The sequence below is a fragment of the Alosa pseudoharengus genome, unplaced genomic scaffold (assembly GCF_046254945.1).
Source record: "Alosa pseudoharengus isolate Yale_2024_CS ecotype anadromous, Long Island Sound unplaced genomic scaffold, YU_APseudo_1.1 YU_APseudo_1.1_scf_12, whole genome shotgun sequence".
Lineage (NCBI taxonomy): Eukaryota > Metazoa > Chordata > Actinopteri > Clupeiformes > Clupeidae > Alosa > Alosa pseudoharengus.
In genome coordinates, this window is record NW_027468587.1 from 1,135,806 (window position 1) to 1,149,451 (window position 13,646).

Here is a 13,646-nt window from a genome sequence, read left to right on the forward strand (position 1 = left end):
CATCGACGGGTCCTAAATGGTGTTTATTTCCCTGCTTATTGATAAGTCCCACATCAGTCCCTTTGTTGAAATGAAAAGCAAAATTATTAAAATACATTTTTGTTTCTTCATGCATTGGAGAGTGCTACACACTTTTTGGATAGGCTTACACATTATGTGCTGTGTAGCTCCAGTTCCAGTTTCCCATATCCTTGCCCTATATTTTGCCAGTAAGTGGACAGATCCCTGTGTCTGGATCATGTAGGAGGACAGATGGTGTATTTTGTATGAGATTTGGAAGTGGGCAATTCCACGGAAAATTTACTTTTTGTAACATCCGTAACGCCAGTGAAATGCCTTGTATGATGTGAATGATAACATTTTTTGTGCATTTTTCCTTATACATTCTTCAGCCAAAAATGGCAAATACTCAAATGTCATGTAATCATTCACATCATACCACCATCACATTTTATTGGCGTTATGGATGTTACAAAAACGTAATTTTCCATGGAATTTGCCAAGTACATTTTGGCCCTACCTGTTATCTACTATTCAAGTATGTGAGTGGGCACACAAACACTCACAGAAAGTATATTGTGGCAAGATATGCAGTACTATACTGGCAAAGGTGAAAGAGGCCACTGCAACAATTCATTGTCATTGCCATAACCGCATAAAGTAGGTCCACCTCATTCACACCGATGTATAAGCTGGTGAAATTGGTCAAATTGAAATTCACATGAATACCACAGCCAGTGTTTCCCTGCATCAGCACCTAATCCCTACACCAGCTCTTCCCAGTACCTAAGACAGTGTGAATTTGTGTTGTCCTTTGCCACTTATGCCACCTCAGGTCTCTTTCATTGCTCCAAGATCCTGGTCTGATGTACGGGGATGCATGCATGCACACTTCCTACAGACACATGCACACAACCACACACACACACACACACACACACACATGCCCAACTGTAAAGAGGAGGAGCCCTTTCCCCACTTCCTACAGACACCTGCACACAACCACACACACACACACACACACACATGCCCAACTGTAAAGAGGAAGAGCCCTTTCCCCACTTCCTACAGACACCTGCACACACACACACACACATGCCCAACTGTAAAGAGGAAGAGCCCTTTCCCCACTTCCTACAGACACCTGCACACACACACACACACACACACACACATGCCCAACTGTAAAGAGGAAGAGCCCTTTCCCCACTTCCTACAGACACCTGCACACACACACACACACACACACACATGCCCAACTGTAAAGAGGAAGAGCCCTTTCCCCACTTCCTACAGACACCTGCACACAACCACACACACACACACACACACACACACATGCCCAACTGTAAAGAGGAAGAGCACTGCAGCGAGACGCTCTTGCAGTCCTTTCCCCACTTCCTACAGACACCTGCTGATTGTGGACTCTGTCTGGGACATGACCAAGGCTGTCTCCATAGCAACTTGCTGTGTTATCGCTTTGACAGGCACTAAGACTGTGGTACCAGGCGGAGCGACTCACCAGGCCTACACATACTGTACATCTAACACATATACAGACATGCAGTCACCCCCCCACTACCCCCATCCCAGGCCTACACATACATCTAACACATATACAGACATGCATCATATATCACCAGGCCTACACATACATCTAACACATATACAGACATGCATCATATATCACCAGGCCTACACATACATCTAACACATATACAGACATGCAGTCACCCCCCCACTACCCCCCATCCCTCACCTTCACATACATCTAACACATATACAGACATGCAGTCACCCCCCCACTACCCAACACCCCACGCCTTCGCCGCTTTGTACCCCCAGTCTGTCAAGCGGGTCTGTGACCAGCGCCGCAAATGGCTGCAGGACCGGATGGCTGCCTGCCTGCACTGGTATCCCTCCACCCCCCCACTGCAGGACCGCATGGCTGCACTGGTATCCCTCCACCCCCCACTGCAGGACCGGATGGCTGCACTGGTATCCCTCCACCCCCCACTGCAGGACCGGATGGCTGCCTGCCTGCACTGGTATCCCTCCACCCCCCCACTGCAGGACCAGATGGCTGCTTGCCTGCACTGGTATCCCTCCACCCCCCCACTGCAGGACCAGATGGCTGCTTGCCTGCACTGGTATCCCCCCCCCCCCACTCCCCTGTTGCAAGCCGTGTGTCTCTCATGTTGTGTAAAGTGTATGTTCTAATGTTGCTGAGGTGTTTTTTTCCTGTTCCCACACTGTACTCCCCATAGGAGCATAGTCTGGGGGTTGCTTTTTTTTCTCCTCCTCTCTCCTCATGTTATGCTGTATTCTTCCTTAATGCCCTGTCTTCCTGCCTACCCCCCTTGTCATATTATATGTATGTTTGTGTAATGTATGGACAGGTTGGTGGTTAAATTCGCTGGTTACTTGTGACTGTGACAATAAAGGCCTACTACTACTACTACTACTACTACTACTACTACTACTACTAAAGCACTTTGAGCTGCATTCTGTGTATGAAAGGTGCTATACAAATAAAGCTTATTATTATTATTTATTATTATTATTATAGCTTATTATTATTATTGTCATTTTGTTTAGCCTTTGTCAGTAAAGTCTTTATCCCCGCCCCTGTGCAGCATCCAGCATGCCAGCTATGAGAACTGTTTGCTTACTGTATCCCAACGTTACAGCCATTATCATTTGCTATTCAATGTTATTCAATCAATCTGTCATCTGTCTTAAAGGGGGTTTAATGTTTACAATCCCTTGACAGATTCCACAGTAAAAACAGCATAAACAGCAAGTGAATAATGATGATTCTACTGTGCATGTGCCCCATGGTTGTGTTTGAGCCCCTGTCTGTCGTGTGGTCGCAGCTTGGATGCACATCTGTGACATTTGTGAGATCGTAATTAATCAAAACAAGGTCTGCAAGTAGAAATATGTTTTATTTTAAGAAACATAAAAATAGTATATCAATTCAAATATATATTATATTTAAAATCCAAGATCTCAGTGTTGTTTGACTAATGTGCTTCAAGGTCAGCTGCCCATGAGCAGAGGTCAGTGTAGTGATCGTCTGAGAGGCTGGAGGCCCAGTCCGCAAAGCAGTTCAGGTTGAGTGAGAAGTGAACTTCCACTTGGTGGCTCAAAGAGTCCGGTGATGTTGATTTGGGTGGCTTCACAGCACGATCGAATAACAGATCCATATCCTCCAGGTCCTCAGAGCTATCGTCTTGGCCATTACAAATGTTGGAGTTCAACTCCGATTCAAAGTCCAGGGTGCTTTTTACTGGTTCTTCTGATGCTGTTTTAGCTCCCCAGATTCCACATAGAGACTTTTCAAAGTCGGAAAGTGGTCCCCAAAGCTGATATATTTTCATCCTGTGGAAACATATTTTATTGTTTAGTAGTCTTTCCAGGCTCATTGTTTCATTCCTTTCGCATGAAAATTAATCTGAGTTATTGTTGCCAAAATAGGAAATATAATGTAGACTCACATGGAAAGGTTCTCCTCAGTGTAAGTGTCAGTTGCTAAATGTAAATGAATTTTACTTATCAGAAAACTTAGAATGTTATTGCTTTGATGACATAGAGGGGACATCTTCAGAATTTGTTTATGATGACAGCAATGATGTCATACAGTATAATACTGTTCCTTTGCATGAAGTTATTTTCTTAATTTTATGTTTATGTTTGGTATTTAGCAAATGCTTTTGTCCAAAGCAACTTACAATGATATTTCATTAACATTAAAATGACCAGTATGATTAAATAGCCTAATAAAAAGACTAAAAAGAATTTAACAGAATTTAATAGCCTAAGCATTCATTTATTTTTATGATTCTTAGCTATATCTAAATATGTATTTATGCTATATTTAGAAATATCATATAATATTCATGTGAATAGTATGTATTGTATGTGTACACTACAGTTCCTGTACACTACAGTTCCTGTACACAGGTAGGAATGTTGTAGACCTAATGACCACTGGAAAAATGTTTTTTACAACATGTGATTGTCACAGAACCTGTCTAAGTTATAATATTTTATATAACAATCCAGACGATACCGCTTTCACACAGTTTAAAAAAGAGCGACCTTCGGCCCAGTTCTGTAGGGATGTATGCGACCAATGGCTTAAAAGAAACGGGAAACGAGCACATTGTCGATTCCTGTGATTCGCTTGTAGCCCAATTTTGATAGACAGTGAATGTGTTTCATTCGCTGAATAAGCAGGCGGCACCACAACGACCGCCTCCAACGTCATCCTTGTCCTCACCTTCCGCAAGCTGTACTCGGATAGTGTTTTGGCAGGGACGGGAGGACCTTGCCTAGCTACATTAACCGCACCAGGGTCTCGACATGACTGGCCGGGCGCTTGTCGGAGTTAAACGGGTCATTGACTATGCTGTGAAGGTATTTTACCACATTTCCCGTAAAACACAAAAAACTAAATATGTAACGTTAGCATTGTGTTTGGCAAACGATAACTGATAGCGTAGCCCAATCCCAGCGAATGAACACGTTAACGTTAGCACCCTCAGCTAGCCTTAGCAACCAATAGAACATACTTTTTGTGAAATAACGTTAGCTGGTAGTTAACGTTAAAATCAGTTGTCACCCTTCTAATTTGGCTTGCTAGCTGTCTGCGCTGAGTGGTTGAGGTTAGCAGAGTGCACAGAGGAGTCAGATCAAGGTCAACATTACTAGAGAGATGTAAAGTGGCGGCTCGTTTCATAATCTTAAAGGCGTCCATTTGGTATGTTTATTTCATCTACGTTAACGTTAGGTTCTAGCTGCTAGTCACTTACGGCGGCTAGTTAGCTAGTAAGCTATCAACAGCTGGTTTAGGCGTAAAACAGATCATTCCAATCATTGGAGCCAGGTAAACGTTAGCAAGCTAGCTAACGTTAGCTTGTTATCTAACGTTATTCCTGTTAACCTTAAGTTACCTCACTCAGAAGCGACAACAAATACCAAACAGTCGTAAACAAACCGTATAACTACTTGTTAATTATGTCAGTAGAAAACTTTGTGATTAACGTTAATACCGTTTCAAAAATAACGTGACACCTGCGGATCATGGAAAAGTTTCATTGCAACTAGAAGCTAAAGCTGTAGCAATTCCCATTCATTTGGTGTCCCTGCAGTGTATGTGGCAGTTGTTGGTGGACGCTTCACCTCGTGTCGAGTATGTGTTGTGTCTGTTTTATAAAAATAAAAAAGCTAGTCGAAGAGAGTCTATTAGAAGCTACAGCTCAGCTCTACGTTATCTTTTATCGTTTCGGTGTGAAAATGAAAATGCAAAACTGGACACATCTCTCCCTCTTAGCCTTGATTGAAGACTTGTCAAAACATTTTAAATGTGTAGGGTTGTCTAGCTAACACCAAGTTAGCTAGACAACCCTACACCACGATGTCAGGTTTAGCCAGTTAAAATCGCCCCAGCTGTTCCTGGGTAGGCCAGATAGGTCCTGTCAATTCTACTCTCAGCTGGCTGAGGTCGTGTATGCCTGGCCCTTGTCGTCCATGGCGCAAGACACCAAATCTGTCCTTATCTGTCAAGCATGACTGGAGAGGTTATGGGCAAATAGACACCTATCCTCCACTGCAGCGCAAAGATCTGTGCACAAATTGTTGCTATGTTATTTATTTGGATGGATTTGGGTGATTTCATTATGCACCATATTAATAATAGCTTAAAGTAAACAGAATTATTTGACTCTTCAGATTCACAAAACGTTTCATTTTTTACACACAGTGACCTCGGTGTCCTCCATTGAAGGATTGTTTTCTGTTGACAAACCACAATACCACCAATAAACCTTTTCTTTGGTCTCAGATTCGTGTGAAGCCAGACCGCAGTGGAGTGGTGACGGATGGAGTGAAGCACTCCATGAACCCCTTCTGTGAGATCGCCGTGGAAGAGGCCGTCAAGCTCAAGGAGAAGAAACTGATCAAAGAAGTGGTGGCTGTGAGCTGTGGCCCACAGCAATCCCAGGTGAGAACACTGCATCTGCTTACCAAGGGCCACGGACACCAAAGGCTTCAACTGCGTTTTGAAGCACAAGTTGTGTCATGCTGCTTCAAAGATTTTTGACCATGTGCCGCCATCTTAGGTTGCAGCTTAGTTTTGTTAGAAATAAGCAGTGTACATTTTGAGCTTTAACTGTCACCCTAGAAAACTAATTTTCTTGCTTTCTTCCACCCAAAAAACAAAATGATGAATGTTTTTGAAATTTTGGCACTTTAAGAGTTTTCTTGTAACTCAGCCTCTACAAAACAGACTTTGGCCACCATGATTGCACCAGACGATAGTTAATAAAGTTTGATGCGATCAACTGTTGAGGAGGTTGAGAACAGAAATCTTGCCTCAATGAAAAGATTACTATTGTCAAGTAAAATTACTTTTGTCAAGTTAGACTATATGCAGTTGTCATTGGGGTTTCAGAGGCTTGTGGGGTTGGTGTGTCCTGGCCTCTCTGTCTCTGGACTGTTGTGGTGAAAACATTATGTGCTCCAACATGTGTGATTCACATCTGTTGTCATCATTATGAGTAGTGTTGGTGGATGCATTCGGTTTTTCACCAGCTGGTCCGTAGGCAGCCGTGGATGTGTGCTTAAGCCACCATTTCTCCCCACTGTTGCTCTGAGCAAAGACATGCAAACTGTAAAAGCTGGCAGGCTTTATAGTTTGCAAGTCTTTGTCTTTGCATGTCTTTGGAGTATTCATAGAGAAACATCAAGCTGCTGTCTGTGCTTGTGTAGCCACCGTAAACAGAATCTGTCCCTTTTGTGTCCTATCTCCAGGAAACCATTCGCACAGCGTTGGCCATGGGAGCGGACAGAGGAATCCACGTTGAGGTTACTGGCAAGGATTACGAGACCCTGGGCCCCCTACAGGTCTCCAAGATCATGGCAGCCCTTGCCAAGAAGGAGGAGGCAAAGCTCGTCATCCTTGGAAAACAGGTGTGAACCACAAAAACGTCCACCACAGGACGTAAACACATCAAACAACAGCACTCTTGGTGCATCTCCATCATAACCAGCAATCTGTGTTCAACAGCTGTATGCATAATATGTTCAGAGTGCTGGAAGAAGTCGTTATTTGTTTTTTATTCTCTTCGTTTTATCTAGTTTGTTTGTTTGTTCTTGTTTATTTTTTGTTCATTCATCCCTTTGTAGGCCGGCAGTATTTGCCTTCTGCCTCAGCAGGGCGTTAACAGTGCATACGCTCTCGTCTCGGCTCGGCTGTCCTTTTAAGTTTCCCAGTCCCAGTGTCCTCAAGGGTTTGTTTTATTTTAGTTTGTGTTTCTCTCGAGTCTTCTGTTGCTCCTCTCTATCGCTCACTCTCAGCATCTGTCAGTGAAGTTCAGTCGGAGGCAAATTAAACAGGCTTAAGGGGATTAGGCTAATTTCAACCAGGGAGAAGGGCCCCCTCATTGGCCTGATTAGTATCATTAATCTCCCAAATTCACTCCACACTCTGGCACCAAGGAGCTTGCACTTTAAAGCACGTCGGCCCATCAACGTGTTACTCAAAGTAAGATTTACAAGCACTCTGAGTGTGAGGGGAAATGACTGCAGTTAGCTGGGGTGTGGGGAAATGACTGCAGTTAGCTGGGGTGTGGGGAAATGACTGCAGTTAGCTGGGGTGCTTGTACTGTCATGTTATTGTTATAATGTCATTGTAATTCCATGACTCCTCCCCACTTGTTTACTTGTACGGTGGCGTTTGTGTTTCTTGTGTGTGTGTTTGTCATGTGTGTGTTTGTGTTTCTCATGTGTGTGTTTGTGTGTGTGTTTGTGTTTACATTCACAGGCCATCGATGATGACTGCAACCAGACTGGCCAGATGACAGCAGCCTTGTTGGACTGGCCCCAGGTCAGTATGTGGTCAGCTTGGCAGGCTTATCTTATCCTTGTTGGACTGGCCCCAGGTCAGTATGTGGTCAGCTTGGCAGGCTTATCTTATCCTTGTTGGACTGGCCCCAGTGGGGTATACTACGAAGCACGTTAGACATATCTAGGCTATGTAGACATATCAAGGCTTGACAAAGCCTTGACTCAGGGGTATACGATAAGTGATACTACGATAGCAGTTATGTGATATATTTGTCAAACTAGGCTTTCAGTTCAGATCTGTGCGCGTTCTCGGAGTTGGGATGACTTTGGCCAATCGTGAAACGTGGAGACGCACAAGACCGCCTCTATTTAAAAACAATTACTTCCGCATTCATGAGCGATAGCTTAATCTACACTGCGGTCATTTTTTGTGTCTAACCTTTAACATCAAATAATTGTCATCAGTTGTTGTATGGTATGCACGTCCATAGTGGGATATTTGCACGCACAGCACTATTAAAGCGCATTCAAGATCCAAAATGTTAGTAGAGGCGGAGCTCCACCTGTAAGATATATGACAGAATCCTACACGTGAGAGAACTTCGTTTTTAAGACAATTGATTGGTCAGTGTGCGGTAGATTACACGATTTGAGCTATAACTTAGCACATAACCTCCTCCCGACCAGGTTTGGTTGACAGCATAAGATGCCATGGTGATATAGCGACACTAAAACAAATCCACTTTCGTGTCACAGCATACCCTAGCTTTGAGCGCAACATACCTCGCTAACCCACTAATCGAGATTCGTAGTACACCCCACTGGTCAGTATGTGGTCAGCTTGGCAGGCTTATCTTATCCTTTGACCTTTGCACCACTTTCTGCTGTTGGCCTAAGACTCACATCACAAATGATATAATAGATTCTGGAAAATATCTCACTCTAAATGTACACTTGCAGGCCCTTGTGTTGTCATTCTCGCTTGAAACTCTTTCAAATGAGAGGTGTGTGTGCGTGTGTGTTTGTTTTTTCACCTTTGCTATGCCTACTACTACTACTATTTTCATGGACATTTCAGTGAACACTTGTTTGTTTTCTACTGCATGGTATATTGTGTGAAAGTTTTCAGTCGTGTATCTTATCAGGGTGAGATGAGACCAGTTTGATTCAGCTAGCACTAGGAATAGAGCTTTCCAAAATCCCAGGGCAAAGTCAGCCAGTCACCTTTGTGGGGAGGGGTGTGTGTGTGTGTGTGCGTGTGTGTAACCCATTCTTACCACTAGAGGTCATGCTGGGCAAACTCATAGTGCATGATCAGTTCGTTTGGTAAGCTCAATGGTCCCTCCGGGATGGATGTGCCTGTCTTTCCAAATGCTTTCTAAATGCCTGAATGGAAAGGTGACTTTGAGTTGCTTTTGTGGTAGAGAAGGATATCTCTTCCTCTCCATCCCGTCCTCTCTCTCTCTCTCTCTCTCTCTCTCTCTCTCTCTCTCTCTCTCTCTCTCTGATTCGTCTTTGTTCGTAAGATGGAATCAAATCGAATCAATTAAAAATCTGAGATGAAGGCTATTCCTTGCTATTGAATCTTTTTAACTTGAGCTTTCAATATAGTCCTATTGTATAGGCTGAATTCTACACAATAGTCTTTTTCCCTCAGTGTCTACATCTTACATGCTCGCATGACAAAACGGCTGACAACTCCGTTTTCCTTCCTTTTTCCTTGAATCAATTTGAGGACCATTAATTCCTCCCTGACATGTTATATCGGGCAGTAGAAATGACCAACCTTTTCACATGTCACACAGATGGATGTACCTGCCTTCCTCTGAATCCGTCTCTTCTTGGTTCACAGGGCACGTTTGCTTCCGAAGTCACAATAGAGGGGGATAAGATGAAGGTGGTGAGAGAGGTTGATGGGGGGCTGGAGACCATTCAAATCAACATGCCAGCAGTGGTGACTGCAGACCTGCGTCTCAACACACCCAGATATGCCACCTTGCCCAACATCATGGTATGCTGCTTTCACACCCAGATACTCCACCTTGCCCAACATCATGGTACTGCACCCAGATACTCCACCTTGCCCAACATCATGGTACTGCACCCAGATACTCCACCTTGCCCAATATCATGGTACTGCACCCAGATACTCCACCTTGCCCAATGTCATGGTACTGCACCCAGATACGCCACCTTGCCCAACATCATGGTACTGTATGGTGCCTTCACACCCAGATACGCCACCTTGCCCAACATCATGGTACTGTATGGTGCCTTCACACCCATATATGCCACCTTGCCCAACATCATGGTACTGTATGGTGCCTTCACACCCAGATACGCCACCTTGCCCAACATCATGGTACTGTGTGGTGCCTTCACACCCAGATACGCCACCTTGCCCAACATCATGGTACTGTATGGTGCCTTCACACCCAGATACGCCACCTTGCCCAACATCATGGTACTGTATGGTGCCTTCACACCCAGATATGCCACCTTGCCCAACATCATGGTACTGTATGGTGCCTTCACACCCAGATACTCCACCTTGCCCAACATCATGGTACTGTATGGTGCCTTCACACTCTCTGCTGCTTTCTTTCATGTTCCCTCTCTCTCTGTACATCTGAACACTGGGTTCTGAACACTGGGTTTCTCAGTCCTCCTATTCAATTCTTCCTAGTGAGTTCTGCATTTTGAGTTTGTTTGTTTGTTATCCTTCCAATCTTGCTGGGTTCCCCCCCCCCCCCCCTTTTTTTTCATATCCATATCAGTTCTTCCCTCATTTTTAAAGTGCCAGAGTCTGTTAGAGTTAAGATGAACACAACAGCCAACACCCTCTCATGTTGTATCCTATTCCATCTCTTCCTCTGCCCTTTCAGAAAGCCAAGAAGAAGAAGATCGCCAATGTGAAGCCTGCAGACCTCGGGGTGGACCTCACGTCGCGCATCGAGATCCTGAGGGTGGACGACCCCCCCCAGAGAGAGGCTGGGGTCAAGGTGGAGACTGTGGAGGACCTGGTCACCAAACTCAAGGAGACGGGCAGGATCTAGACGGCGCATGACCACATGTGGGCACGGAGACGTAGCCTGGGGTGAGAGCTGGAGCGCTACAGCAGTTACACATGCAGCAGCAGAACAGATTAGATGCAGCAGCACAGTATCACTGCAGCAATGAATTTATTTGAATAATTCGCCAACGGTTTTGATGATTAATTAGTTGAGTCATCTTTAGTTGAGTTGAGTCAACTTTTTGTTAGTTATTGATAACTAGAGATGCACCGATATGGAATTTTAGGGCCGATAACGATAACCGATATTTATTGGTTTGTTGTGACCGATACGATAACCGATAATATTACTCTTGGAAAAAAAATTGTGAAAAGTGATTTGGGGAAAGCATTTAATGAGCATAATTTTATTGCAGTAATTTTACCTACCACCAAATGATGGACAGAACTCATAATAGTCCTCAATAGTATGGCAGTCAACAACATAACAGTAGCCTAGCCCTACAGTATGTGTGGCTCCTTTAAGTGAACCTGACGTCAGTGAATTGCGAGTGAGTGGCTAGAGAGTTTGAATCGTTTTCATTTAGGACTAAACGCTCATAAACGGCTCAGCTTGGAATAAGCTACAGTATAGCGACCAAATCAGAGTTTGTGAGGGAAACTTAGGTTTAGTTTCAACTGCGGGTAACTGAATAAAGCTGCAACTCTTCAGACTGTATCTTATGTCCGTCTACTCTGTTGCGCACAACCTGCTGCAGCAGAAATGAAAGGCGTTAGCCCCGAAGGTTTTAATAACTTATTATGATGACCTGTCTGGAACTGAAGCACGAATGGTTAGCATATTTCTAGGTAATAATACAAAACCCAAGCTAAAGTAATGCAAATATAATACTAAAACACAACTTAGAACTAGGCCTACTTATGTACTCGTCCCACTAACGAGTTTGTTTATTTGTTTCCCCGACCAGCACGGTAAAGTGCAAACACACCAGCACAAGACGGCTCTAGATAGGGCTGAGCTCCGCTCTGTTAAGGTTAAATGGCGGATCATTCACGAGAGGATTTTTAGATGCACAGATTCCCAAATGAACGCATATCCACAGATTTTGTTAGAGTGGTGAAATACATTCACACCGCTGACATTATATTGAGGAAGAAGTATAGCCAACCAAGCTCAAGTAGGCTAGCTCAGTGTAGCCAGACGGACCTTACGTAGGCCTATATTAGGACTTTAAAAAATATGGGCGCAAATTATCGGCCAGAATTCTATTATCGGACCGATAATAATATTTTCATTTTTTCACTTATCGGTTAATAATATATCGGCTGCCGATATATCGTGCATCCCTATTGATAACAATTGGCATTCCTCCTGAAGATCTTGTCCTCCTACTGAAATTTGTGATGGCATTATCTAACACGTCTTTGTGACAGAGTGCCGTCTCTACGGCTGAAAAGAGCTTGGCTCTTTGGCATTGCAGTCAATCTGCAGGTTTGGTACCCTAGAGCCCCAGGTTTGAGGCTAAGTGGGCTGACTGCTCCCTTTGCAACTGTCTGATTTAGCCCAGTCATGTCAGTTACACTTTTGTTTGATGTCAAGGTCTGTAATACATTTAATTCAGTCTAATTTAAGTCAGTGTAATTAAGTCGATCTCATCTCCTTTAATTGTGCCAAAGAGGATGAACTGTATATCCAAGAAAGGTTTGTTCCATAGTCCCTAGCCTGTACTGCTGAAGAACTAGATTCTCTCTCTTCCGTCTTTTTCCCAACCTTCCCACAGTGCAACCAGGACAGATTCTCCTCAAGTTCATTGTGATGTCACCAACTCCTCCTGACTCCACCTCCATGGCCCCCTCTACGTGTGGCTCCGCCTCCCAGTCTTTCTGTGGCAGTAATGTAAGATATTGAGAAGGTGCTGAGAGATCCCATCTTCTTGAAGACTGCCTTTTGTCAATAGTGTTTTATTTTTTATCTATAAATAAAGCTGCTTTTCTACCAGGTAATGCACTATTGCTGTGTGTATGAGTTGATGGACTAAGAGGTGATTTTGCACTCTTTTGAGCAGACATTCATTAGCCCTATAATTCCATTCTCCTCTGGTGCCTGACTGTAGATGTATTGTAATGAATACTTCAGTATTTTGAATGTTAGAAAAAGTTCAAACCTGTTATGATCATCTCACCACTGAAGTTCATAGTGTAAGCTGTGTAATTTCCATATTAAGTTATGTGTTCAACGTGGACTCAGGAGGTACTGTGCATGACTAAGCACTTATATGATTAGGGCAGTCTTGACTAGATTGGTTCTCTCAGCAACGAGATGCATGAAAGAGGGATTTAAGAAACACACAAAAAAATTACAAAAAATACCGCAAGCGCCTCGTAACTGTTCTCTGATTGTACAGAAACCATCCAGAAGAATAAACATCTGTTTTTCCTTATCCCTTTTACTGTCCTTCACTAGATTATTTGCTGCTAATAAAATAATATTGTACAGTGCTATACAATGTCACTACATAATGCTACACAATGTCACAATGAGTAAAAAAAAAGGTCTGATTGTATATAGATGGCTGGGCTAAGACAACAGCTCAACTACCATATTAACTTCTTGAGCCCCCTGTTGTCATCAGAAGCCTATAAACAGGGCTGCTGATAGCCTAGGCATTAAGTCCTCACTGTGATACTCAGCACATTCCTCATGCCATTGCCTGGGGTAACATTTCAGGTGAGATTCAGCAGGCTTTCCTGGTAGCTTACTAGTCTGTGCCTCGGTTCAATT

At 43.7% G+C, this 13,646-nt stretch overlaps 1 protein-coding gene across 1 annotated transcript; it reads left to right on the forward strand.

The window, feature by feature from the left end:
* Positions 1-4,288: 4,288 nt before the first annotated feature.
* Positions 4,289-13,305, forward strand: etfb (electron transfer flavoprotein subunit beta). The gene is made up of 7 exons (XM_076279679.1): positions 4,289-4,422; positions 5,849-6,007; positions 6,817-6,975; positions 7,829-7,891; positions 9,704-9,862; positions 10,737-10,948; positions 12,646-13,305. Exons 1-6 carry the CDS (start codon positions 4,369-4,371, stop codon positions 10,905-10,907), a joined length of 765 nt encoding a protein of 254 aa, XP_076135794.1. The 5' UTR covers positions 4,289-4,368; the 3' UTR covers positions 10,908-10,948; positions 12,646-13,305.
* Positions 13,306-13,646: the final 341 nt, after the last annotated feature.